This window comes from Eumetopias jubatus, unplaced genomic scaffold (assembly GCF_037043125.1).
Source record: "Eumetopias jubatus isolate StellerSeaLion01/CBP00866 unplaced genomic scaffold, mEumJub1_p1.0 scaffold_13, whole genome shotgun sequence".
Lineage (NCBI taxonomy): Eukaryota > Metazoa > Chordata > Mammalia > Carnivora > Otariidae > Eumetopias > Eumetopias jubatus.
The window spans coordinates 42,418,677-42,444,011 of NW_028274819.1; the positions used below are offsets into that span (position 1 = coordinate 42,418,677).

Consider the following 25,335-nt stretch of genomic DNA (forward strand, 5'->3'; position numbering starts at 1 on the left):
CCCATAAAAAGACTGTTCAGCACCATTAGTGCATACCGTAAGTGTTCAGCAACATCATATTCATTAAACAACACATCCTTATGCATAACCTTTTCAACCTTGAACGTGTTTTTTTCCCTTTGAAGAATGACAAATGACAAAGGGGTGAAGGAGCCCTCCAAGCAACATTGTTGCCTTTAAGGATGAACTTGAGAACTTTAGCTTGATCCCCTCAAAGGGAGGAAAAAAAAATCAGATTCAATCCTTTCTTACCTGAGGCAAGGCAGATTTTTTTTTTCCCCTCTTTCTGTAGAACTCATTCCATGGCGAAGAGAACAACTCTTGAATTCAGAGACAGGTCTTTACACAATAGAAAAGTTTTAGGAGAGCAATGATTGGAAAATTCCTTAAATAACACTTATTAAGCACCTACTATGTCTTAGATCCTGCATTAGTCACTGAGGGTAGAGATAACCAGTATTATAGAAAATTAACACAACCTATACTTTCTAATCTTTGGTATTAAATATCATAGGTTTCCTAGCTTGAGCAGATAGATTTGGTAGGGGTAAGGGGGCGGGGAGAGGAGGAATATGGTAAAAGGGTGAAGATGGGGGTAGTTCTGCTTTTTGTTTTGTTTTGTTTTAAATTAGAGCAAGAGGGAAGAATGAGAATTTTATTAGTGATAATACTTTTTCTTGGCAGGGGCAATGACTAACTCTGGTGTTCATTCCATTGATATTCTGTTGTGTTCCTAATGCTCACAGTAACCTCCAGTTATTGTCCCAGATCTTTAAGTGTCTTAAGGTAGTCCCTTTCTAAATCTGCCCTCTCCCTTTCCCCAATTCATTCTGACTTTTCTCAAACTTGTGAGATATCTTCTCACTTCCATTTTAGGTACACCTGAGAGCCTGGCAGAAAAAGAACGGCAGCTCTCTACAATGATTACCCAGCTGATCAGTTTACGGGAGCAGCTCCTGGCAGCGCATGATGAACAGAAAAAACTGGCAGCCTCACAAATTGAGAAACAACGGCAGCAAATGGACCTTGCTCGCCAACAGCAAGAACAGGTGAGCCCTGCAAAAGGAGCTGATGAGCTGGAGATGTGGAATGTGCCAAGCTCAGCGAGTAATCACATCGATTGGTTTATTTGTCATAAGCATTCCTAAAAAAAAAAAAGAAGGAAAGAAAGGAAGAAGCCTTCTAAAATCCAGGGTTTTCGGAATACTGAGGTGATATGTGGAGGACAAAAAAAGGCATCATAGCAACTGGGCAAAACTGAAGTGATAATATTGTTCCAGAACATTTGGATTTGATTAATTACTTAGGGATTTATTCACATAGACATCACGCATATTCCTAGTATAGCTTAACCATGAGTAAGTTGCTTCTCTTCAGGCCTTACTCTTCTCATCCAGAAAAGGAGAGTTCTGGTCTAGAAAAACTTTGAGGATCTTTAAGCTTACTGGTCCAATGATTTTCTCCAACTTTAAAGCTAGGGTGATTATAGGTCTCAGTTTTCCCAGAGTAGCCCTGGCTAGTGCCTGTTTTCCAGAGTAATTATTAGTAACCCCCTATTCCACTTGCAAAAGTTGTCGCAGTTTGAATGATAAATTATATAAATTATATGGTCACTCTATTTATAGCATAGCTAAGTCATTGAAAACAAATTAGCACATGGCTCCTCTAAGAATTTGATTTCATTGATTTAGATGTGAGAAAGAAGAAAGGATAGCAAAGTTTAAATGTGTATCTTTTAAAAAATAAATCACTTTCCCAAAGGTTTTTCCTGTCTCATAAGAGTACATTAATCTAACAACAATGATCCTGTAGAGTAATCCCTGATGCTTTAGATCAGATGGACCCAAATTAATGTGCAGTTTTTAGGAATCTGACATTATTACTGGAATTATCTTTTCAGTTAAATGTATTTTATAGGGGTATATAGAGCAATATATGCTCTGTTGATTTTAATGAGTTGTGACGTCTGGTATTTTATATGCTTGAATATTTGCCCACATGTAGGAATATGGACTCAGCCCCTAATGGAAAATAACATAAAGGAACACTGTAAAAAATCAGAAGTTAGAATGTCATTTAGCCATCCAGAGATGACACAGTAATTAACTATTGACACTTGTGAATAAGCTAGCACAAATTAATCTTGACACATTTGCAGACGAGTGATATCTTACAGTGAACACTTTGTAATTATATTTCAAAATGAAAATTAAATGACACTTAAAACTAGGTTGTCATGCTCAATGAAGCGAGCATGTAGCTCAACCGATTGGCAAATAAAATTCAGAATTTGAGCCACATGGTGCTTATGTACCATACTTCACTGTGTCAAACCCATACGTCTAGATGATAGTAATTGCACTGTGGTGTTTTGGGTGCATTTCTATGCAGCACTTTATCATTTAGGAGGGACCATCAATATTAGATGCCTAGTAGTGTTTCACTGGTTTGCTAAGAGGAAATAAATATTCAGAGGATCCAGCATCTATACCTAGAGTTGCCGAGTTGTCCATTTCTGATTTGAATGGTGACAAGCCGACCGGGCCTTTCCAATCTGATTAGACACTGTTTCCATTTTGCTTAAGAAGCTTTGGGAAGGAGTGGTCCCATCTCTCAAATTCTAGCCTGTGATAGGGGCAGCTTTATCATGAGTTCCAGTATGAGCCAGTCATCACCAGAAACCACAAAAGCAACATTTGGGAGTAGACTGCTATTTTTTGTTATCTTGGGCTGAGTGAAATGTGATTTGGGTGTTTCCCTCTGCTCTAGGCTGAAGCATCAAAAAGACTCAAGAAATACACAGCAGGGGGCTGATCCACATTCATTTCCACTTCCAAGATTCTAGAATATAGGCTTTTGGAAGTAGAAGAAATAGGAAGGAAAAAACCCGTAACTCTTGCCTGTAGGGCACTACTAAACCAAGTTCTTCTAAGTAGTCTCTGGCCACTTTTCCATCTGGCTTCCTATGTGGGCAGTGAGTGTGTTCTCATAATGGGCATCTCCCGGGGCTCTAGCTTTTGAGGCGAGAGGCAGCCTGATGCCTAACTCATGTTTTATAGTAAATAACATTATGCTGAAGAAGTTGTTTGCTCTTCTGAGGGGCAGATTCAGTCCTCAATAGGGCTTGCATTGAGTGGTTAATATTTCTTTTTATAGACCAGATGGTGTGTTCACATGTTGAATCTGACTGTTGGACGAAGGAAGGGAATGTAAAACTTGTATTTGGATCCTGAACTTTAAAATTAACACATTACCCTCAAAAGGATAAATATTAAATTTTGTTTTTAAAAAGTACTTTGTACCTGTGACATCCACAACAACAACCAAAAAGATTTCTGACTTTTTGCTGCTTTTTTGGCACTCCCTTGACATATTTGTAAGTTTTATCAGTTCTGGAAATCTTTCCTTCAGAAAAGGTTTCCCCAAAGTAGACCACAAGTAATAGAAAGTTCTTTCCCGGCTTTGCTTACAGATTGTACTTTTTATATCCAAATTAAGCTCTTGCAAAAAATGTAGCCAGAATTTTCCTGTCTTTATTCTCCAAAGATCAGATTTCGACATTCCCATTCTTTCTAGATGACCAGTGCAGATATGGATGAACTGCTCACAAGTGTCATACAAGGGGTACTGTTCACCTATAGAGAAAGATTTAGTTGGTAAGCAGAGAGGTGGCACCTGTTTGAAATTTTTCATTTTCTCCAACTTACCAAGTCTGCCTCTCTCATTTTATAGGAACTCTTTCACGCAGAAGTGCAATAAAGCATTCTTGTCATTCCGTGAGAGCTACCTGGGTAATGGCAAAGGTGCAAGCATTTCATTTGAACTTAATGAAACTTTGTTTCCGATAGATTGCAAGACAGCAGCAGCAACTTCTGCAGCAGCAGCACAAAATTAATCTCCTGCAGCAACAGATCCAGGTCAGTGTGTTTTATTACTCTCGGCTGATTGTACTTAGAGACTTTCCTCCTTGCAAATGGAATTTAAAATGCTGCAAATGTGCCCCAGTCTCTTGTCAACAGCACCGACAGGGTTGTTCCTCAAGGATGTTGTATACAGTTGTATACGTGGATGTAGGAAACATTGACCATGACGCGGTGGTCTAAGCATTTGGATGTGAAGCATACACAGAATAAACCTTATCTCTTTCTCCTTTTGCCATTCACCCAGCACTCACCCAGTAGAAACCCAAATGGTCTCAAAGGTAGCACACGCGTGCTGTTTTTATTGCCACATACCACTTTCTGCTTTGTATTCTACCACCTGATGGTATCACAGGGAGAAGCTGACGCTTATTTGCTTATCAGGACTGTCTGATTGGGTCAGTTATGAGAAGAGTCTTACAAGCTGGGAAAAGATTGATAATGATTAATTTGGTCTTTAACAAATATTCACTGCATTTCTGCTGGGTGCTGAGGGGAATAGAAAGATCAATGAATAATTATGTGTCTTTAAGGAGCTTATAGTCCGGAAAGGAAGAAACACTTGTTCCTGAATAATTGTGACACAATTTTAAAAATCCCTTCTTTGTTGTGGCAGTGTAACAACACGGTACATAGATCACGATTACAGTGGCCTGGGAAGGAATTCTGATTGCTGATGTTCCTTTAGACACCTGATGGTTGATGTAACTAACAGCTATCTGAGATAGGTAAGGGAAGTGGCATCCATTTTTGAAAAGGAACATGGATATGTGACTTCTAGAAAACCTTAGAATACAGACCTGGTTGTCTGGTGATGAATCCTGAGGAATCCTCATCCCAGACTTCTGTCTCCCCGCCATGGCCTGTGAGCGTTCTCTTGGTTGCTGTGGATGTTTTCTATCCTCTGCAATCTGTGTTGCAGCCTAGGGGGGGCGGTATATGTGAATTATAGTATTCCTTTGCTTGCGTTTACTATTACACCTTCCTGTCTTTTTTAAAAAACCATTTGCATAAAGTCCTAGTTTACTCGTCTGCTCTTTCATTGGTGAAAGCCAGTGATTTTAACGTGGAGCCTTGCTTCATTTGTTAATCATGCTTGGTGTTCCTTTTAAAGTACCACCTTGGTGTCTGAGGAAGTCCCTGTACCTCGTCTGGCATTTTGTCCAGTTATCTTCACTCAGAGGTTTTCGCCAGTGGCTTCGTTGTTGTTGTTCAGTTCATTCTGATTCCATCTTCCCTACGCAAGGATGTATGTTTCAAAGTAAAGAGTCTAAATACAGGGGAGATGGAATGTCTCTGGCATTTTTGACAGTCAGCTTTTACAATTAAATCGTGGAATAATTTCTCCTCCTGATATCTCTTTTATGACTCATGCTGAGATCCTTAATTAAACAACTGTCCAGGTGTTCCTTGGTTCTGCCCTTATTAGAATTTTCAGTGTGTCTCCTACTGCTAAGGTCAAGATTTTTAGCCTGTGGTTTCCTACATTTTTCTCGAGATTCCTCTCTAAGAACTCAGTAGGTGTTAAACAACCTCATCATTTAGTTCTCTCTCTTTCTCCTATTTGTAAAGCAGGAATGGAAGAAGTTTCCTGAGATGTTCCCTGATTTATCAGTTACTTATTGTTAAGGTTTTTACTACATCTTTATTATTTACTTCTTTATTTATTTTCAATGTATTTCACTTCTTAGTCCACTGTTGTTTGTATGAAGTGGCTGTCTTAATTGATGTTTGCTTTGTGGTACTGAGGGTGTCAGATGAATAGCAACCAAATCAGTTCAGAGCATTTTTATGAAATATTATTAGTATTTATTGATTGCATATGATTTTATGGTTATAACTTTACTATGTGAAATTGATGCCTTTTTTTCAAGAAACTATGGAATATGATGTTAAAATATTATTCATCAGAATGTTCAATTTGAGAATATAGGAAAACTGTTTTTTCAAGCTTTCTAATAGAAGTTTAATTGCTTTTAAAAGTGTGGCTATTTCTTATTGTTTAAATTTTTAAAAATTGAAGCTAATCAGCACTTGATCTCAACTGTACAAATTATAAAATCAGAGAGATTCAAAGTGTCAGAGTTGCATTCATTTTAGAAATATAGGAATCTTTGTAATAAGATTCATATTTTAAAAAATAACAGGAAACAATAACCTGTATTTATAGTTCATTCTGTCCTGAGCTACTGCATTACTTCGTATCTTGTCAGTACTTATCAGTATAGACCATTCAAAAATTTTTTCAAATACTGAGAAACACTCCTTACACAAAACATACTCATCTCTGACACTTATGAAGCAGGTATTTGATATTCAGACTTTTAGTTATTATTATTTTTTTTTAGAAAGGGAATGGGTTAGCTGTATTTTCAAATATGGTTTTTGACAAGCTATAGTCATGATTAAATTTAGAAGAGATTATTGTTGGGCTAATTTTAGTATAGTTTTTGAGCAAAATATGAGATTTAAGAGATGCCTCCAACACTTTTCTATCATGAAAGAAACATTCTCCCTTTTGAGAACAAACCAGAAGAGTAAAATAAGGTGAGTACAAAACCTTCTTCTTAAAGCAAATGTATACAGAGGCAATTTGAGCCAAGTTTGACCTTCTTTCTTTTTAAAGCTTGAGTCCTAGAACCTGTTAGCTAACATGGTCAGCAAGATTAAGCCATGGCAATTGGCTATGGATCATCAGTATCAGGTGGTTACATTCAAGACTGCTCTCTACTTCTAGTTCAGAATGCTGACTTGTGAATCTGTCTTGTTGTTTTGGAATTTGTAAGCTGTAATAGAAAGAAAGGGAAAGAGTGTCTAACCTCTTGTAATAACCACACACCAACACATCTGGGCCTATTATAACCGAAACAAATGAAAACCTGAATGGTTTACAAAAAATGAAAAAAGCAGGATTTTTCTTTAGAGATCAGAAAAGGCATGATGAAGACAGTATTGTAAAAGTCCCATGCTTCTTTTATGTGAACTCATACAGAACATAAATGTTTAGTTAAAAACCCTTTCATTTATATATTTTTCTTCTTTAAATATAATTTTTGACATAATTTTGCCTTAACAAATTCTAACTACATTTTGAAAGAGATACCATGTAAGCTGTGTTTAGAAAGTAAGATGATTTTTGTGAACCAATGTTTTTATATTTTTGATGAGTCAATTTTTGCCATTAAAAAATCAGGGTAATAACTTTAAATGATTATTAAAATGCTTTAATACTAACAGATCTTTTAGGAGGCTGTTTGCTTAGTGAATTCAAATCCCTCTGTTTGTGCTTTGGGGAAAATGGTGATTCCTCTAATTTGTTTCAGATTAAGTAATTCCCCCGATATAGAGCCCAGAAAAAGTTAGACATTTTTGATATTTCCAGGACAGAAATAGCACAGTTTTCATCAAGTCTATGGAAAGCCAAAATAATAGATGCTGGAACGTGGGTCCTTGGAATTGGGAATGTTGGTTCTCGTGCTTTAATTCCAAAAGACAGATAATTGCTTCGGTAATGTCATCTTCCTTGTTCCACTGTTGCACTCGAGTATATTAGCCAGTCTTTGGAAGCATTTTATTTATAAGTTATGTTGACCAGTCAACAAAATTCACTTTTAATCCATTGGGCATATCAAAGTATATGTACAGTGTTTTAATCAACTACTAAATGGAAGGCTAGTCTAAGCAAAGGAGAAAATACTTTATAAATCCTGCTTTCTTGGTCCATCCATAAATTTATTTATCCAACCTCAGCTGACCATGTCATGGTTCTTGAATCTAGAGAAGATAGTCTTCATGGACACGACATACCACATTCTTTGGTTTCAATAGCGCGTTATTAGGAACACATTTAATGATGGCATTTTGTTGCTAAAACGTAATGTTTGGAAGAGAATTGAGCTCATGAAGATATCTCGGTGAGAAACTTGCTTTTCCAGACATGAACAGTGTTATCTCCTTATTCACTTCTCTTCAAGCCTCAATCTTAGAGATTTTCAAGGGGCTTATATCGTGTGCTATATAGGCCGTGGCCTCTCCTCATATCACTGATGGAACCACAGTAGTCTCCTAACAATGGACTGGCTAGTTGGGGGATTATTTGGGCATTTGGCTTCCTGGGCCAGAGCCGACGATTTAGTGAATTCATCCACACATGCCTTTTTTAGTATAATTGTGAAACTTGAAATTCTTAGCTTTTTGTTAATCTTTATGACTTTTAATCCTTATGATGAATGTACAATATTCATTGCCCTTTCCTCATCATTTAATGCATGCATTAGATGGCAAACTCCATCTGTGGAAGGCCTGAACTAAATGCCCTTGCTGCTGCTTTCCACATACTCTTTGTCTCATCTGAAAGCTTTCTATTTTAAATGCTGTAATACAGGCTGCTTATTTACAAGTGTATTTCTCCTCAGTGAAGCCTCACTCTGTCTTGAGAGTATTTTTCATACACAGTATTTCCTGTTTTGACTATGATATATTCCTGTGTGCTTTTCATATATTTTGTGTGTCTCTGTGTGTCTGTCATGGGATAGAGCACCGTTCGGTAGGTGTTCTTCTTCTTCCTGTCTGCTAACCAGGAGAGATGTTAATATTATAAGAGAGGAGGTGATTGTTCTTAAACCATTACACAGAATAATTTGAGATGTACTCTCATCTTTGAAGGAGATAAACCTTGTCTTTTGTTTCCTTAAGTATGATTAACTATAGGCATTTCAGGTATCTGCTGAGCAGAATAAGGACTACCTTTTTATGTGAAGTAGTTGTCTAAAGATCAGAAATAATTACTTTGTACATTAGCCTTCATGGCCTGTATGACCTGGTTAATTAATTTTTTGCTAGGATAATAATACTAGATATATATTTGAGGATATGCTTCATCATTAAGTATCTAAGTAACCTCTAATTTTAAGAGCTGGACCTTGGCATTTATTGTCTTTTGGAGATGGCTGCAGAAGCTGACACGAGCCTGATGAAAGTCAGGAGCTCTCCAGTCTCACGGAGTCCCTCTGTCTTACGTTGTATCTCTGTTAATTGTATTTAGCATTGATAAACAAAAAGCAATTACAGTGCTCCTGTTTTGGCTCTAGCCAATAGTTCTTTTTTGTGTTATTGATCAGGTAATGAATCTCTGTCCAACAGCCTCTGAACAGGACTAAATAAACCCGCTGGATGTAATCTGATACCACTATTGGCACTGTACGTGGATCTAATACTCTCTTGCAATGAAATGAGAGTTATAAACAAAGCTTAGAAGTCTGGGATTAGCCCCCAGCTTCAGCAAGCCCTTAAAATATTTTGTAATTCTATCTTCAATCATGAATTAGCCAGGAAAAACAGACCCTGTCTTCTCTATTTCTCCGCTGTATGCTGTTTTTAATTGCCCACAGGCAGGCTGTTGTGATCTTCTTTGGAAGTTTAAAACCAAGATAAAAATGCAAATCTAATTATTTCTTTTATGTAATCTAATTAACTTTTTAAGTAATGATAGATGCTCCATAGCTTGCTTCAAACATTTTAATAATGAAGTCTCTGAATTATAAAGAATAGGTAAAGCTGCTATAAATTCATGAATAGCAAGGGTCTTCCCAGCTAAAAATATAAATTCTCTGTGGATTAGAAATTCCGATTTGGCCATGCTAGACTGTTAAAGTTGGAGTGGATCTAAAAATAAGAAGTGATACTTGCCCAGATCCTATGAGTTACTTACTACATGGAGTTATTAATCAGCTTGCTACATGTTTTCTAAATGTGGTCCTATGGCAGAGATCTCTCCCCAGACCAGAACCTGAATCTCAATGCTTTCCAGGCCCTGGGCTTCAGTTTCTCTCCCCACCTCTAGGTGACCCTCCCTTCTCTACTTTACCTGCTTGTATTTATCTCTGACTCTACTCCCCAGCTCTTTCTCAGACTACTGATACTAAAAATTCCGGGAAACCGAATCTTTGCTTCTTCCTGAGATTAATGAAAAAGGGAGAGTACATGACCTCTTCAGAGGCAGGAGGGTAGGGAGCAGCATGGGCAGATGACCCAGGTGCTGCCAGCATGTGACATTATCATTACGTAACACTGAATCAATCCCATGGGGAAAGGCGGCTCTCTTCTATTTTTTTCTTGATCTCTTTGATTACGTTGAGGGCTCAGTTTAGTGTTAGTCTTTAATACCTTCCTAGGATGTGCTAATCTCTCTCTGTAGGAAAGACAGAGAGAGAGTGCAAGAGAGCATCTTAGTCTCAGAGTCTTTGGAGGCAATAGCATTTAGCTACAAATAAAATGAAATAAAATAAAATAAAACTGATTTTTGTACTTACCTGGTTATCTTGTACTTGTAACAAGAGATTTGAGCTTTCTATTTGAAGTAGTGCTATAAAGTTTCCTTTTGAAATAAATGTATTTAAGCAAAAAAAAAAAGTCAATTTAAATAAAAACCTTAAGCAAATAATAGTTGCATACTTGGGTATGGCAAAAATTATGAAGGTAGTCTTTAGTGATAAATTTTGGGAAGCCTCAGAAAAAGTACTACACTAAGAGGTATTAAATGGTCCCCCTTCACCCTACTTCCACTTTAATAGAAGATTAAATTCAAAACATCATGTAGAGGTCCTCATGCTTCTCATTTGCTCATGGGGGCGGGGTGGGGGAGAGGGCAGGTGGCTACTGGTGGACAACAATGTTGTGAGTTTATCATTAAGCTATATTTAAAAATAACCCTGACATTATGGGGTTTTTTTTGTACCTCCTTTGGAATTAAAATGCCTTTTCTTTTTATGCAGTAAAGGTGATAATAGATGGCATATACTTTGTTTTCCAGTAGTTTATTTGGTAAAATAAGACATTCCCAAATATATATATATAAATAATACAATAATAACTTCATTATTAAAATGTTTGAAGCAAGCTTTGGAGCATCTATCATTATATATATCCCCAGTGTTGTTTTTCTTTGAAATTTCTTTGGATCTTTTTCTCCAGTCCAAATCCTGTACTTTACAGAAGGAAACCGAAACTCCAGACTTGTCCAAGCTTAGAAAGCTAAATATTGTCTGAGCTATGAGTGGGACCCAACTTTCATGACTCCTAGTCTAGTGCTCTTTCCAACATTCTAGGTTGTGTCTCAATTTGCCCTTTTTGTGACTTGAATAAATCTTAGTGCTCTTTAGTTTCCTAGTTTGTAAAATGTGGAAAATAACACCTTAACATCTAAAATCTCATTACATTCCCTTTGTCCTTAAACAGAAAAAAATTGAAGATTTGCCATTAGAATCAGTTTATATCCCAGAACTACTACAACTATGGGTATATACCCCCAAGGAAAGAGATAAAAAGAACATAATTGGGATCTTCCTATAGTGTAGTATGAAATGTATTCATGGCTGAGTGACTCTTTGGTATTTAATATAAACTTATTAGATAGTTAATTATTTTACTTTCTGGGGGCTTTAAAGTGATATGTCTTTATATTGAGGGTCACTCACCTTTAATGTTAATACTTTTCTTTACAACTACCTTCTCCAGCTGAAAAAAGTGAGCAGTGAGTGACAGCATTTGATGCCAGTGGTTCTCAATCTTGGTTGTACCTTGTGAACACTTGGAAGCCTTTTAAAAATACCGATGCCTGGGTTCCATCCCAGAGATTCTGATTTAATTGGTCTGGGGTACAGTCCTAGTCGAAGATAGTTAGAAACTCTAGATGATACTAGTGGACAATCAAGATTGAGAAATACTGCTTTATACAGTGTAATGCAGACTAAATTATTAAATGTGAACTCTAAGTTGTTTGGACTATATCTATTTACCTATCTAACATCTATGTATCTATATGTTTATCTAGATCTAGATCTAAATCTAGATCTAGATCTAGATAAACAGAGGGTTGGGCATAGCTTAAACAAGTAATTCTTTAGCAACTGAAATATACTTTTGACTTTAGTCACAGCTATTTTACTTAAAAGCTAGAAAGCTTATGATGGATCATGGTTTAAACAACTTAAATAAATTTAGTTAATTGTTCTAATAACTTGATTTTTATTTATATAGAGGTATACTGGCAAAATAGGAATGTGTTGAGATCAGAATATTTTTTTCCTTTGGGAGAAGGAAAAATAAAAATGAAGCACAGCATTTCATAATAATACAGAAACTTTCAGAAAATAAATTCTCAGTTGCTACTTAAACAAAATGACCCAGGAAATCAACCTGTGTTTTTTCAAAAAACTCTTTACAAAATTGACTACATCTTGATATACTTGTGGAATGTATGAACCTGAATACACCTTTAAGTTAGGTTTGTACATATAAGTGACGGTATAGAGAATAAGATGCATTATTTCAGAGTGTATGTAATTTAAAATTTTATAGAACTAGCACAGATATTGGTTAAATAAATCCAGATTTAAATTCCAGTTCTACTACTAATTAGCTCAGTGATCTGTTTTGCTACTTACTAGCTCTGAGACAAGTTTCTTAATGTCTCTGAGTCTGCATTTCTTAATTCCTAAAAGATGGAATACCTTACCAGTTATGAGATTAGAGATCATCATATAAAGCCTCTATCTAGTAAGTGCTCAACACACAGTATCTATCACCATCATTATCGTTATTGTTGTTGTATACCAGGTATCATTTCAGAGTACCTTATAGAGAAACATATATATATATATATGTGTGTGTGCAATATATGTATATATATATTTTGTATCTGTGTTTATGTTTGTATCTATATACATGCATATTTAGAACCCACGAATCAGTGATGTGAATATAGGGTAATCAGTGTCACTGCATTTAAATCTATTATGACCATGATAATCTAAAGGAAAAGAAAGAGCAACAGTTTTCTCTGGCTGCCAAATGAGAGCTGTTTCAATTGTCAGTGAGAGGAGAGAAAGGTTTATCTGGCACTCAGAAGTAGTTGGCCAAGAATTAGACAGGGCTGACTGGAGATTGTCTAAAAGGGAGCACGGCATTTTATTCTGGAAAACAGAGTCAAATTCTCACCTTTCACACCAATATGGGCTTTCCTATTAGATCAATAGTGCTTGCAAAGTTAGAGGGACGGGAAATGAACCTTTCCAATTTATTTTATAGCTTAAAAAAAAAAACACAGATGAAGTTACATGATGTAGCAGCACAAAATGCAAAAGTCCTTCTTGTTTAAAATAAAGTTGTTCATATAAATCTTGTGTAAGCCATCTCCTGTAAGTCAAGCATTTGCCCAGCTTTTGTGAATTATGTCTATACTTAGAATTTAAGAAGTTAAACAGTATGCATACCAGACTTGAGAAATGGGAAATAAAAATTGATATACTGTGTGATTCTTGATACAGCACAGGGAAATATCTTTTAAATTCTGAAGGGATGTCCTGACATAACCATTTTTAATTCACATAAGGTAACTCCCACTCAAAGTTATTAATGTTAGAGTCAGATATTTTTACTTGTTCAAAAGAAAAGAAAATAAATGATGCAAAAGGTATCAGGGTCTCACTGTGAGACGCTGAGTTCATTTATGTACCACCCGATCCATTAAGAAAATGTTGAAGTTGTAACATTAAACAATGAAAGTCAAGGAATTCACAGATCAGAATAAAGGGTCAAGTCCATCCTCAGGTCATAGTCATGACTGTTGTTGAACATACATTTCGGTGGAAGATGTGAATTTTTTACAGTGGCTGAAATGAGTGCAGGCAGAAAGGGCCCTCAGCTGGGGTGACTTGGCAGCTGCTTGAACATCTGACAAGGTGGACAAATGGTTCTAAAGAACTCGCAGCAGGCCTGGCTTCTTCTGTACTGGACTAGCATCATTCATTTCCCAGCCACACGGGGGTTGGCTGCTCCTTATGCATTCTTTACGTGTAGTATTCATAGGAAAAGTGGGGGGGGGGGAACAAAAACCAAGAAAGCGGATTTTAGTTTCAGCTGATCGTCTAATAACTTCTGTCCCCTTTTGAAACTTGTGAGATGTCAGGAACTAGTTACCCAAATGGAAAAACATTCCTCATGTGCCATTATTTGATAAAAGATGTAAGTAAGTCCTAGTTCGCTGTTTCGGAAGCTGGCTGTGGCAGAAGTCATTTGTTAATGTACAGAGAATTCATTAAGTACAAGGCTCTTTAGGATTCCTGTAATTGAATGGTGCCTGAGGAGGGGATGCGGGGCCTGAAACTTCAAGGAGAGGAGAGCTCTCCAGCTGCTGGCTCATGTATTTGTCTGTCCTAAAGGACCTTTTTTCATCCTGTGGCTCTCAGCTTCTCCTTCCTCCTGACTTGCATTTCCCTGAGAATCAGGAATATCACGATCGCTCCCAGGTCATCAGTTTAGGAGCTGGAGACTGGAGTTTGAAGGAATCAGCATGTATATAGTGGGAGAGGAATGAGCTTAACAGCAGAAGATGATGGAGAGGAAGGAAGTGCACATTGATAGGAAGCTGTCACCCTGCTCAGTGATGAGGAACAGAGGCTTGAGAAAAGGAAAAAGTAGTTCCAAGTTTTTCTCTCTATCCTACCCTGTGTAATTCTTTGTGATGCTATGTGCAGACTCAGGTTTCTCGATTTTATGTTTGAAGGTTAGATGGAGTGGAGGCAGTTAGATGAGCTAGTATGCTCTATGGAAAAGCCTAGAGGGCAGGGCACCTGGCTGGCTCAGTCAGGGGAACATGTGACTCTTGATCTCAGAGTAGTGAGTTTCTGCCCTACATTGGGCATGGAACCTACTTAAAATAAGAAAAATAATAAATAAATAAATAAATAAATAAATAAATAAATAAATAAATAAATAATTTTTTTGAAAGGAAAGAAAAGCCCAGAGGAGCAGGCAAAAGTGAGAGTAGTATTCATTATTGGTTTTAGCCAGAGGTTATTCTCAGAAGATCAGGTAGACCAGGTCACATCCACAATGATAGAGCAGATATGTAGTCTAACATTGGAGGAATTCCAGCTCATGGCCGGATTATCTATAGTGCAAGGGTGGAAACCAGGGCCAAGAAAAATGCTGTTGGGCTCTTGAAGTTGACCTCCACACAACAGCTGTTTTCCTGTTAAGATTGTCTGATTTGCTTCTATTGTAGATTGTGAGATACACTGGTGTCTGGCGGGGCCCTTCCAAGGTATCTGTTTTAGGATAGAAGAACACCCCTGGAATTCCTAGGGATCCCCTATGGGAGGGAAATTCAGATCATTGGCAGTCCTGTAGAAGTCACTGGAATTCTATGTTTAGGACTTCGCTTTCGTATCAGTACAGGATCTTCCCTTCCCAGTAAGATGGGACCTGACTGTGGAGACCTGGATTTGTGATATAATATCTATCAGATATACTGTATACCTCAAGTGATTAAGTGTGCAATCTTTAAGACAAATGTAATAGAATCATATTTAAACTATTTTTTCTTGTTTTAGTTTTTTAAAAAAAATTTTCTAACATGTATTGCTTTTGTATAAGGAAAAATGGTTAAAAATTTTAAATGTACTTGGAAAGAACACTGATTTTCAATATTAGTAAAATTATTAAATTTATTATGGTATATTCATCTGATGGGCTGTTATAGACTGTTAAAAATATTTACAAATAATTTTTAATGATTTGAGGTAATGCTTACAGTATACCATTGGGTAGAGAAAACCCAGAACGTAGTAATGTTAAGTACATTATAATCTCAGCTACATAAAAATAGGCATAAAAAAAGACTGGAAGAGAATGCATTGTTTTTATAATTAGCTTTATTATTCTTATTTTACTTTTTAAAATGCAGGTAACAAAAAAAGAGCAGGCATCTATCTTTTTATCTTGTGATCAATCACCTGTGGAGTAGATTGTGATCACCAATAGATCATCAGATCTTATGATTTAATTGTCATATCTGATTTCTGGTTGCTTAAATAGAACTTTCAGTTAATAAAAAACAACCAGGTCTCCAGATAGCTGAAAAAAATGTACGGGGACAGATCTTTCCAGTACTGTCAGGCTATTTTACTGATATCTATGCCTGTTCCATCTCTTCCTTGTTTTCCCAACCATCTTTGCCTAGGACACTGAATTAATTCCATAGACTTGTATGTTCCCATTGGCTTGGGGAGGCCATGATTTCAAGCCTAGGAAAAAGGGAGACATGGAGATGATAACTGATCTACTCTCAGGATAACTTGTTCTCCCTTCCATGGAAGGTATACGGAACCAGCTGGGAGACAAAACAGTATTAGAGCAGTGTAGAGTGGCAGAAAGAAGCCCAGACTTGGACTCGGGATATCTGTGTCTAGTTTTTGTTCCGCTAGTAACTACATGACCTCTGGGAAATTATTTTTCTGCAATGATTCTCATTTTCCATATATTTAGAACAAAGATCTTTGTACAAGATTATCGCAGAAATTCCTTGTGACTCTGACCTCCTGTGACTCTTAGATGAAGGGAATTAACTCTGGTCCTTAGAAAATGGAGAGTAGTAGGCAGTTTTGACTAAGAAGGTTGCAGGCCAATGTCGAGTTTGGCCACAGCATAAGCCATGTCCCCCTAGGAATGTTTGCATATTAAACCATTGAAAGGTTTTAAATTATGAGGTCAAATTCATGTTTCCTTTGTGGGATATTGGGATGGCTTGTAATGCCTGCCACGTGAAATGATGGCTATCGGGGATTCTTAGAAAAACATATTTAGGAAGAGGGCCTATAAATGCCTGCTTTCAGGCTACACCAAACACATTTCTGCAGCCAATGACAAACTCCTGCCATTAGAGCTATATAATGGAAAGGGTGACACAAACTTAATTTTAGTGTTGCAAGTGAAATATTGTAATTTTTGGAAAAAAATCCTTATAGCTTTGCTGAAGTATTAATTGCAGGAAATTACAGCATATCCTCGTGTAGTATTATGTCAGTGGCATATATAGCATATAACACCTTTTCCTAGTCTCTCTTGTTTTCACCCCAAGTGTTGCATTTTCATTTGAAAAGAGATGTGTTAAGTAGTTAGAATTTTGTCTAACTGTGGGGGTGGTGCTGAGTGAGGCTCAGGCTGTCTGAAAACAATTAAGCTGTGAAGGGGAGACTACTTGGTTATGCTTCCTAGAAGTGGGTTTACTGCTTGAAGCATAATGTTGATATGGATATTCTTTTGACCATATCCTGATTTCTAGCTTGTTAGGTTTCATCTTCTAGTCCTAATAAATTTTCCAACTACAATTTATTTATTGGGTTGCAAGATAAAAAATGAGAGAATTTCATTTCTGATGTGTGGTAGAGTTTAATACGGTTTTCTGATTTCCTCCCATTTTGTTTGAAGTAAATAGGGTAATTACTCACTAAAATTCTAATATCTTTCAGGGCTTTAGGGATGAATCTAAAACAGAACCATATAATGTTTTATTTAAGCAAATCCATGTTCTTATTAGGCAGTTCACCTTAATGTCATTTTTTATAAATAAACTTTGTTTTATTTTTTCAAGGGTTATTTAACTAATTTTGTTGTACTACCACATTCTGACATCTGCATCTGCTAAGGCCTGCAGGACGTGATTTGTGGTTTAAAAATGAAAATAATTTATTATTTGAAAAATGATAAATCATCCGGGAATGATACATAAATATGAATGTAAAAGAGTCTAATGCACTTCCATCTCATTTTTTTCTTTTGTACTAAGGCATCTGTACAGTTATCTGTGTTTGCACCAAGCGTTTGTGCCAGTTGTACATCTGATTAATATCTAACGAGATATGAGGGAAACCTATTCTGGAGAAACTACCGCAGTGCTGGCTTCTTGAACTGTTTATGGTTTCCATTAATTGAGGGGCTTTACCGTATAACCATTGTATAGATCTGGTTTTACTTATGAAATCCAGATCTGCTTTTTCTTCCCTGCTGAGTGGGGTGAAGTTACTTGTGCAACCAGCTTCTTATTATTTTGGGGTTCACAGCATCTTGGGGGTGGAAGCTGTCAGCCCTGAAACTCCCAGTGTTTCTGTGGAAAGATTAACATTGCTGGAGTAAATCCTTGGTAAGTTTGCTATCCATGCAACACAGTCAGGTTAAACAAGCACTTTACTTTTTTTTTTTTTTAACGATTTTATTTATTTATTTGACAGAGAGAGACACAGCGATAGAGGGAATACAAGCAGTGGGAGTGGGAAAGGGAGATGCAGGCTTCCCGCCGAGCAGGGAGCCCAATGCAGGGCTCGATCCCAGGACCTGGAATCATAACCTGAGCCGAAGGCAGACACTTAACGACTGAGCCACCCAGGAGCCCCCAACACTTTACTTTTGAATAAAGTATTTATTTTAACAGTTATGGAAAGATACTCATTTCCCCACAGCCATTCCCCACTCTACTTTGGATAAGAGTAGTCTAGGCTAGAAGGCTTTTAAAGTCTGGTCATTAGTCTTTCATCAGAGCCTCCATATTTTTCCCCAGGGGGAGGAATAGGTAAGGGAATGAGGTAGGGGACAATGCAGAGATTTCTGTGTAAAAAGTAACATTGTCTTTTCTCCTTAAGAAGCCTCAAAATCATCTTATTTTCTTTGGAAACAAGAATGTGTGAGGGGATATTTTGGTTGGGTTTAAGACCATTTTATTTTCCTAGTAAAAAAAGCTGACTTATTAGGTAGTGGTCTTAATCTCCACCCTGAAAGAACATGGTGGCTGTGTGTTCCAAAGGACAAAATGTGTTGGATTTAAATAGGACAGCAAGCCTGTCCAGTTCTGGTCCCTAACCATTTCATATTTGCCAGAGCTAGCTCCTGAATGTAGGTTGAAAAGCAGCTGGTAAATCACAAAATGGGTGTTCTCATTATTAACCATAAAATGTAGGAAAGATATCTGGGAAGAAATCTAAGGAGATACTGCCTCTCCATTTATGCCGACAGTGTTTGGGAACATTCTCATTACCTTTTTGACTAGAAAAGTCTTATTGCATTTGGAAAAACAAAACAAAACAAAAAACCAATAGGAGGTCCCTCCCCCCCTTTTTTAACTAACTAGCTGTGAAGTTGTATAAGAAAGAGAAAACACTTTGAAAAATGGTCTGAGCTCTCCTGTATTAAGCACAGCAGATGAAATGATTTATTGGGTTTTATACACATTCTGTAAAGGGTAAGCATTGCTAACAGAATGAGTGGCAGCCTCTGGGAGCTGAGCAGGCCCCAGGGACTAGTCTTTGTTCCTCTGGTCTTGACAGGCATGTGTCTCTGTTAAATGAGAGCTTAATTTCTCTCATATGTGAACAATTTCCAAGCCCAACAAAGGCAGCCAGGACTGGAGCTATTTAAAAGAACCAGCACAGGAGGAAGCATTCTTGAAGAAAGGGGATGCTAAAAGGCTAATTACTCACCATGGCTTAGCAACTATTTTATTTTTTCCCTAACCAAGGTTTATTAACGTGGATCTGCCACTTTTTTTTTAAACATAAACACACATTAAAATTACAAGGTTATATTTTTATTCTTTGTGAAATAGCCATTTGCTGATCTCTGCTCATTGAAAAGAGGTGCCCCCATCAGCAGTGGTGGTGTATATCATGGAATATTAATTCACTAGAGGGGGAGGGGAGAGGCTAATATACTTTGGATCCTTTCTCTCTCAAGTGGAAGGAATTTAAAGTATTTACTAAGCAGCATCCTTGGCAACACTGTGAACCCTTTCTTTAGACAGTAATTGCTTAAGATGTGGAGGGGATCTTTATTTCAACATTTTCTGTGGGTGTTTCAAACTATGATTTGTTTAGTTTGTCTCAATTTGTGGACTCTGGCATCTGGGGGATAATCCATGTTGTTAAAGAGGCATATGTAGGAAGTTACAGGTATATTTCCATTCACACTGTTCCTATTTTCTTAAGGTTTTGTAAACTAGATCATTTTCCCCCCTTTGACTTGTATTATAATCCTCATTAGTGCTTTATCTTAATTTCTGACTACTGATCTTTAAATTTCTGTGCTTTTCCTTTCAAGCTTGATATCTTTAGGTAATTACCTATAAAAAACATTTAGATGTATTTCTATGACAACTATTATATTATTAAGGTAAGAATATATAAACATGAACAATAATTACCCTCTTATTTATGTTTTGTATGTTTTTAAAACAGGACACACCAAATATTTAAGTTGTTTACAGAGAAGAATTTTAGAAATGAAAGGGGAATTTATAATTTCTTATGAAGACACTATGTTGAATCTTGAAACACTTTGGCCAAACTTGCCTCTTGATTTATTTTTAGAATGAAAACAGTGGCCTAGGTTCTCTTGATGATCACCAATAATTTGCTGAATGACCTTTGGCAAATCACTTAATCCCTAGGGCCTCAAATGCCTCATCTGTAAATAAAGGTTTTTTCTATCTCTAAACTTCTGTATTTTAAGAATAGATCTCTGAAATAAAATAGATTGCATGATTGCAGAGTGCCCATAATAAATTTGTTTAAAAATCCCCCTAAAAAACATTATTATAAGTCTACATTTTGAGAATTTTTAAAATGGGAAAATCAGGAAGTCTTCAAATATGATACCTTGACTGGCATAAAGCCAGACGTGCAATGTTATCCTTTCATGGGAACAACATTCTACTGTACGTGACAGGCTCTGTGTGGCATAGCAAGAAAAGGTGGGAAAACTGTTGATTTTATTTGTAATGATGGACGGTTGACAGCTCTTTTGATTGCATTTATCAAAGTGGTCTTCATGAGTGTATCACATTTTTCATATGCCATTTAACAGTTGTAGTAAAAAAAAAAGTATAATTTCCACCTGCATGGCTATTTCTACTAGTGCATAGATAACTCCTGAAAGTGTCTGAGCCCCATGTATGGCCATGATGATCCAACTCAGAAGGAGAATGGGTGGTATCTTTACTTAGAGTATGAAATGGTGACTATGTGACTTGGAGAGAAAAAAAAATAAAAGCCATTTCCTCCCAGGTGCTTTTTTTTTTTCTTAGTATTCTTGCTACCCAGAGGTAATGTGGTTTCCATAAGAAGCCATGTTTTGGTAGAAATAACACATGCCAAACCACTTAAACTAATGACTAAGCATCTTTGTTCCAGATTTGGATTGCATCTGAATATGAAAAACAGTAAGATCTTCAGAAATGAGAGTCAAAGAAAATTCTAGCATCCTTATTTCTGACATGAATTAATTAGGTTAAGATTGCTTTCATTTTTGTTTAGGATGTTATCCAGAATGAATGACCAATATCATTTCTTTATAAATCTACCTCTCTTTCTTCCAGTTTTTATTGAGATATAATTGACATATATCACTGTGTAAGTTTAAGGTGTATAGCATAATGGTTTAACTTACATAAATATACTATGAAATAATTATCGCATTAAGTTTGGTTAGCACCCATCATCTCATATAGATTTAATACAAATAAAAAGCAAAAAAATAAAGAAAAAAAGTTATTTTCTTTCTTTTTTTTAAGATTTATTTATTTTAGAGAGAGAGAGAGCAGGGAGAGGGGCAGAGAGAATCCTGAAGCAGACACTGTACTGAGCACAGAGCCCAACACGGGGCTGTATCCCAGGCCCCTGAGATCATGACCTGAGCTGAAGTCAAGAGCTGGCTTCTTAACAGATTGAGCTACCCAGGTGCCCCACAAGTTATTTTCTTTGTGATGAGAACTCTTCAGATTTATTTCCTTAACAACACCCATATATATTATACAGGGGTGTTAACTATAGTCATCATGTTGTACATTATATCCCAGTACTTATCTATTTTATCTATTTTATAACTGAAAGTTTATACCTTTTAACCACCTGCCTCTAATTCCCCCTCCCTCTACCCTTCTGCCTCTGGTAACCACAAATCTGATCTCTTTTTCTATGAGATTTTTTGTTTGTTTGTTTTAGATTTCACATACAAGTGAGATTGTACAGTATTTGTCTTTCTCTGACTTATTTCACTTAGCACAACACCCTCAAGGTTCATCCATGTTGTTGCAAATGGCAGAATTTTCTTGTTTTTATATGGCTGAGTAACATTCCATTGTATATACACATCCACTCATCTGTTAACAGACACTTAGGTTGTTCCCATGTCTTGGCTATAATGCTGCTATAACGTCGGGGTGCAGATTTCTTTTCAAGTTAATGTTTTCATTTCCTTTGGATATATTCCCTGAAGTGGAACTGCTAAGAAATATGGTAGTTAGATTTTTAAGTTTTTGAGGCTCCTCCATATTGTTTTCCATAGTGGTTGTGCCAGTTTACAACCCCATCAACAGTGCACAAGGGTTCCCTTTTCTCCACATCCATGCCAGCATTTGTTATCTCCTGTCTTTTTGATGATGGCCATTCTAATAAGGCATGTGGTGATATCTCATTGTGGTTTTAATTTGCATTTCCCTAATGACTAATGATGATGAGCATCTTTTCATGTCTGCCTCTCTTTTTATATTTCCTGTTCTTATAAATGACATCACTTCAAGTCATTTGATCTCAGCTTTTTCTTCATACATCTTACGATTGCCCATTCTAGTCCAGTTTACCTTCAAAGGTCTCATATCTAGCTTCTGTTTTTCATTCCCACTGTTACCAGCATGATACAGATTATCATTACTTTATGCCCAAACTGCTGAAATATAGTCTTAAATTGTCTCCTTACCTTCAGTCTGTCCCTCTCCACTTTACACATTCATTCCAAAGTATTTTTCCTCATTATGCTTATCTTCTTCTCAGAAGTGTTAAATGGTGTCTTATTGCCAATGATTTTGATTTACTTAATACATTTTCATTGAGCATTTATTATACTTCTGACACTAGTCCTTGAGGATATGGCAATCTACAAAAATTTCTGCCCTGCTCGGCTTACATTCCAGTGGGGGAAGGCAGGCCTAAATGAGAAAAGTTAAATTATAGCATGTTATAAGAACTGCTATGCAGGAAAAATAGAGAAGGAGAAAGAGGTAATAGAGTTTTAAATAGTTTGCTTGGATAAGTACTTATGAAGAAGGTATCATTTGAACAAAGCCTTGAAGGAAAGAAAGCAAGTCAAGTGGATATCTGGAGTAAGACCCTTCTATGCAGAGGGAACAGCAGATGCAAAAATTCATAGATAGGAGGAAGCCATCTCTGTTTAAGGAATATGAAGGGGTCACTCTCCCTGGTGGGTATAGGGGTCATTTTGGAGTGTGAACAAAATGGAGAAGAGTAGGAAATGAGAACAGAGAAGGCCTTTTACATCATTGTAAGGACTTTGGTCTTTAAGTGGAATGTGAGGCCATTGAGAATCCCGTGATCTGACTTGGGTTTTAACAGGCTTGTTCTGGCTATTGTGTTGCAAATAGACTGAAGGAGGCAAGAGTAGAAACTGGAAGACCATGAGAAGGCTATTTAGGCAAGTAATTTTGGTAACTTGGCCCAGAGCATTGAAAGTAGTGAGAAATGGTTAGATTCCTGATATAATGGGAAAGTAGAGCCAAAGAGATTTGGAGTGAAGGGGAAACCGGAAAGTCACTTGAAAGTGACTTTAAGGAAGGACTTTGACCTAAGCAACTGGGAAAATGGAGCTGCCGTTCAATGGGAAAATTGTAGGAACAGGTAACAGCAGAGGGTAAGAGTGAATAGCTGGTAAGTGGGAATGAGTTTAGTGTTGAAGTGCTGAATTGAAATACTCATTAGAGATCCAGGTAGAGATGTTGAGTAGGCAATAGGACATACAAGTCTGGAATTCAAAAGGGAGATAAGGACTACAAATGTACATTTGGGAATATCAGTCTGTGGATGGTTTTTAAAGTTCAAAGTTGTTAGCTTGAATTTCATGGCCCTCCGCAAAATGGTTCCGACTTTCATTTCTAGATTTTCTTTTTGCTGGATAGTTAATAACACTTGTATACGTGTTATTTCTTGCACATGATTTCCTCCTGTCTCCAAGTCAATTATCATATTGTTTTTTTTTCTACTTGGAATGCCTATTTTTCTCCTCACGTTCATCTTTGCCTTTAAAAGCCTAGAATTCCATTAAATCTAGTTCCCTGATCACCACTACCCCATCCCCTGCCTGAGCCAGTCTTCTTTTCCTCTTCTGAGCTTACACAGCCCCTGGTACTTTTCTTATAGGACTTACCACATGCTACCATACTACTACCATGTTTTAGCCCATTTTACATGTCTTATCCCTCCAACAAGATCATAGAATCCTTGAAGACAGAGGTCATGTTTATTTTTATATTCCCAGGATGCCTAGCTTGGTGTCTTATATATGGTGGATGGGTGTTCACTGAATATTGTTGAATTGAATAGTTGAAATCTTAAATCATTTTAATGGACAAAGAAGACAATCAAAAGTATTCTTTTTTCTTCTTTTGTATGCTCATCACTTAATGAAGCAAATATTGAAAAAACATATCTGAAATGAACGGTACTAAGATATTTAGCTCATGACTCCATGAATTCTGTACAATGATGGAAATTTAGGAAATGGTGTGCTAAATTCTCCAGGCACTGATCTGACTGAGGTTAAGACTTCTGTAATTCTTGCTTCTATTCTGTTAAAACCAGAAATCTTGAGAGTGGTAGATTTAATTCAATTCTTTAAATGTTTGTTAAATGCCTTAGTACTGAGCTGGAGATACCAAAGTGGAAAAGATAACATCTCTGTTTTGTGAAGTTCATGGTTAAGAGAAACATCTGAACAATAATCATGTTATTGTGAAATGTTTTTGATTTTTTAAATTTAATAATATTCTTTATTAGCTTTGTTAACTGATCATAGCCAAAACGTATTTTAGTTTTATCAATATTCAGGGTATATCTCTTAAATGTGATGGAGGTATTTGTGGCTTACAAATTATCACATCAAGTAGAACAGTAACACTTGCTAGAACTCATGAAAATACACTGAAAAGCTTTCCCCCAAAAGTAGATTTTTAAAAGAACCGTTTTACTATTTGTTATTTTAGTAATCAACTATAGGAAAAACCACAGTTAGCAATAAAAAAAAAAAAGCAGTTTATTTAGCCTTCACTGAATATCTTCTGTGTATTGTGACTAAAAGCTGGGTGTATGAAGGCAATAGAGGAAATATGAGGCATAGTGTTTTCTCTCAAAAAGGACCAAGGAAACAAAATGTTCATATATTTTAAAATATGAGAGCAATTGCAGAGTGTCTTGTCAGCAAGTACAAAAACACTGATTATAAATGGAATGGCTAAATGCTACAGGTCCACCGATTATAATGATTGAAAGTAAAAAGTTACAGACCAAGCAAGAGACTACTTTACAAAATTTTTGCTTGCCTTAAATTGAATGTAGTAGTATGTTGTACTTTTCATTTTCAGCAGGGTACTGTGTCATTTGAGAATTTCTACAGGCTCAAATCTTCTTTGTCTTGCAATCAATCTCTTTCAGAAATGGAGGGCCTTAAACAATATTAAGCTGCTTCTAGGGTTGAGTCACAAGTATACTTTTCAATGGCCAAACTTTTCACAGAGGACAAA

General features: G+C 36.6%; 1 protein-coding gene across 1 annotated transcript in view; it reads left to right on the plus strand.

Annotated features, from left to right (window-relative positions):
* SOX6 (SRY-box transcription factor 6) overlaps positions 1 to 25,335 on the plus strand; it is a 384,265-nt gene that overhangs the window by 191,625 nt on the left and 167,305 nt on the right. Inside the window, exons 5-6 of the mRNA XM_088018068.1 lie at positions 877 to 1,049; positions 3,849 to 3,917. Coding sequence (XP_087874194.1) covers positions 877 to 1,049; positions 3,849 to 3,917 — 242 coding nt within the window. The remainder of the gene's footprint in view (positions 1 to 876; positions 1,050 to 3,848; positions 3,918 to 25,335) is intronic.